General features: G+C 22.0%; 1 protein-coding gene across 2 annotated transcripts in view; it reads left to right on the forward strand.

Moving 5' to 3' along the window:
* The first annotated feature begins 5 nt into the window (after positions 1-5).
* gcm2 (glial cells missing transcription factor 2) overlaps positions 6-5,000 on the forward strand; it is a 22,196-nt gene continuing 17,201 nt past the window's right edge. For both annotated transcript variants that reach the window (XR_012593184.1, XM_074628619.1), the window contains exon 1: positions 6-95. Coding sequence is in view for 1 of the 2 variants with exons in the window: in XM_074628619.1 (XP_074484720.1) it covers positions 6-95 (90 nt within the window). In the remaining variant the exon portion in view is untranslated. The remainder of the gene's footprint in view (positions 96-5,000) is intronic.

Below are 5,000 nucleotides of genomic sequence, written 5' to 3' on the forward strand. Positions count from 1 at the left end.
GGAGGATGTCCCGGTTGGAGGAGCGCGAGGAGGACTGTGTGTGTTCTGTCGGGATGAAATTCACCTGGGACATCAACGACCCCAAACTGCCTCAGGTAAGAGAACGGATCAATAACGGAACAATAACGGATCAATAACTGATCGATAACGGATCGATGGAGGCAGGGCTGGACTGGTATTTTGTCCCGGACCGGTCCATCCCCGGTTTTCTGAGTAAACCAGGTTCAGGTGAAGACTCTCTCAGACTCTCCAGCTGGAGACTCAGTAACATCAGGAGGATTAAAACATTACACATTAACATTAAACATTACACATTAACATTACACATTACACATTAACATTAACATTACACATTAACATTAACATTACACATTAACATTACACATTACACATTAACATTAAACATTACACATTAACATTAACATTACACATTAACATTACACATTAACATTAACATTACACATTAACATTAAACATTACACATTAACATTAACATTACACATTAACATTACACATTAACATTAACATTACACATTAACATTAAACATTAACATTAACATTACACATTAACATTAAACATTACACATTAACATTAAACATTACACATTAACATTAACATTACACATTAACATTACACATTACACATTAACATTAAACATTACACATTAACATTAACATTACACATTAACATTAACATTACACATTAACATTAAACATTAACATTAACATTACACATTAACATTAAACATTACACATTAACATTAAACATTACACATTAACATTACACATTAACATTAACATTACACATTAACATTAAACATTACACATTAACATTAACATTACACATTAACATTACACATTACACATTACACATTAACATTAACATTACACATTAACATTAAACATTACACATTAACATTAACATTACACATTAACATTACACATTACACATTAAACATTACACATTAACATTAACATTACACATTAACATTAAACATTACACATTAACATTAACATTACACATTAACATTACACATTACACATTACACATTAACATTAACATTACACATTAAACATTAACATTACACATTACACATTAACATTACACATTACACATTAAACATTAACATTACACATTAAACATTACACATTAAACATTAACATTACACATTAACATTAACATTACACATTACACATTAAACATTAACATTACACATTACATTAACATTAACATTAAACATTACACATTACACATTACACATTACACATTAACATTAAACATTACACATTAACATTAACATTACACATTAACATTAACATTACACATTACACATTAAACATTAACATTACACATTAAACATTAACATTAAACATTACACATTACACATTAACATTAAACATTACACATTAACATTAAACATTACACATTAACATTAAACATTACACATTACACATTAAACATTACACATTACACATTAACATTAAACATTAAACATTAAACTTTAAACATTACACATTAAACATTACACATTAAACATTAAACATTACACATTAAACATTACACATTAAACATTAAACATTACACATTAAACATTAAACATTACACATTAACATTAAACATTACACATTAACATTACACATTAAACATTAACATTAACATTACACATTAAACATTAACATTAACATTAACATTACACATTAAACATTAACATTAACATTAACATTACACATTAAACATTAACATTACACATTAAACATTAACATTACACATTACACATTACACATTAACATTACACATTACACATTAACATTACACATTAAACATTACACATTAAACATTAACATTACACATTAAACATTAACATTAACATTACACATTAAACATTAACATTAACATTACACATTAAACATTAACATTACACATTAAACATTAACATTACACATTACACATTAAACATTACACATTAAACATAACACATTACACATTAACATTACACATTAACATTAAACATTACACATTAACATTAACATTACACATTAACATTAAACATTACACATTACACATTAAACATTAACATTAACATTACACATTAAACATTAACATTACACATTAACATTAAACATTACACATTAAACATTAACATTACACATTAACATTAAACATTACACATTAAACATTACACATTAAACATTAACATTACACATTAACATTAAACATTACACATTAAACATTACACATTAAACATTAACATTACACATTAACATTAAACATTACACATTAACATTAAACATTACACATTACACATTAACATTAAACATTACACATTAACATTAAACATTACACATTACACATTACACATTAACATTAACATTACACATTACACATTACACATTAACATTACACATTACACATTAACATTACACATTAAACATTAACATTACACATTACACATTAACATTACACATTACACATTAACATTACACATTAAACATTAAACATTACACATTAAACATAACACATTACACATTAAACATAACACATTACACATGTTTAATGTTTAATGTTTAATGTGTAATGTTTAATGTTTAATGTTTAATGTTTAATGTATAAACATTAAACTTTAAACATTACACATTAAACATTACACATTAAACATTAAACATTACACATTAAACATTACACATTAAACATTAAACATTAAACATTAAACATTAAACATTAACATTACACATTACACATTAACATTAAACATTAAACATTAAACATTACACATTAAACATAACACATTACACATGTTTAATGTTTAATGTTTAATGTGTAATGTTTAATGTTTAATGTTTAATGTTTAATGTATAAACATTAAACTTTAAACATTACACATTAAACATTACACATTAAACATTAAACATTACACATTAAACATTACACATTACACATTAACATTAAACATTACACATTAAACATTAACATTAACATTACACATTAAACATTAACATTACACATTACACATTAACATTAAACATTAAACATTAAACATTACACATTAAACATAACACATTACACATGTTTAATGTTTAATGTTTAATGTGTAATGTTTAATGTTTAATGTTTAATGTTTAATGTATAAACATTAAACTTTAAACATTACACATTAAACATTACACATTAAACATTAAACATTACACATTAAACATTAAACATTAAACATTACACATTAAACATTAAACATTACACATTACACATTAAACATTAAACATTAAACATTAAACATTACACATGTTTAATGTTTAACGTTTAATGTTTAATGTATAAACATTAAACATTAAACATTAAACATTAAACATTAAACATTAAACATTCCACATTAAACATTACACATTAAACATTAAACATTAAACATTAAACATTAAACTTTAAACATTACACATTAAACATTACACATTAAACATTAAACATTACACATTAAACATTACACATTAAACATTAAACATTACACATTAAACATTAAACATTACACATTAAACATTACACATTAAACATTAAACATTACACATTAAACATTAAACATTAAACATTAAACATTAAACATTAAACTTTAAACATTACACATTAAACATTACACATTAAACATTAAACATTACACATTAAACATTAAACATTACACATTAAACATTACACATAAACATTACACATTAAACTTTAAACATTACACATTAAACATTACACATTAAACATTAAACATTACACATTAAACATTACACATTAAACATTAAACATTACACATTAAACATTAAACATTACACATTAAACATTACACATAAACATTACACATTAAACTTTAAACATTACACATTAAACATTACACATTAAACATTAAACATTACACATTAAACATTACACATTAAACATTAAACATTACACATTAAACATTAAACATTACACATAAACATTAAACATTAAACATTACACATTAAACATTACACATTAAACATTAAACATTACACATTAAACATTAAACATTACACATTAAACATTACACATTAAACATTAAACATTACACATTAAACATTAAACATTAAACATTAAACATTAAACATTAAACATTAAACTTTAAACATTACACATTAAACATTACACATTAAACATTAAACATTACACATTAAACATTAAACATTACACATTAAACATTACACATAAACATTACACATTAAACTTTAAACATTACACATTAAACATTACACATTAAACATTAAACATTACACATTAAACATTACACATTAAACATTAAACATTACACATTAAACATTAAACATTACACATTAAACATTACACATAAACATTACACATTAAACTTTAAACATTAAACATTAAACATTACACATTAAACATTAAACATTACACATTACACATTAAACATTAAACATTAAACATTAAACATTACACATGTTTAATGTTTAACGTTTAATGTTTAATGTATAAACATTAAACATTAAACATTAAACATTAAACATTAAACATTCCACATTAAACATTACACATTAAACATTAAACATTAAACATTAAACATTAAACTTTAAACATTACACATTAAACATTACACATTAAACATTAAACATTACACATTAAACATTACACATTAAACATTAAACATTACACATTAAACATTAAACATTACACATTAAACATTACACATTAAACATTAAACATTACACATTAAACATTAAACATTAAACATTAAACATTAAACATTAAACTTTAAACATTACACATTAAACATTACACATTAAACATTAAACATTACACATTAAACATTAAACATTACACATTAAACATTACACATAAACATTACACATTACACATTAAACATTACACATTAAACATTAAACATTACACATTAAACATTAAACATTACACATTAAACATTACACATAAACATTACACATTAAACTTTAAACATTACACATTAAACATTACACATTAAACATTAAACATTACACAT

The sequence above is a fragment of the Sebastes fasciatus genome, unplaced genomic scaffold, assembly GCF_043250625.1.
Source record: "Sebastes fasciatus isolate fSebFas1 unplaced genomic scaffold, fSebFas1.pri Scaffold_69, whole genome shotgun sequence".
In the NCBI taxonomy this organism is placed as follows: Eukaryota; Metazoa; Chordata; class Actinopteri; order Perciformes; family Sebastidae; genus Sebastes; species Sebastes fasciatus.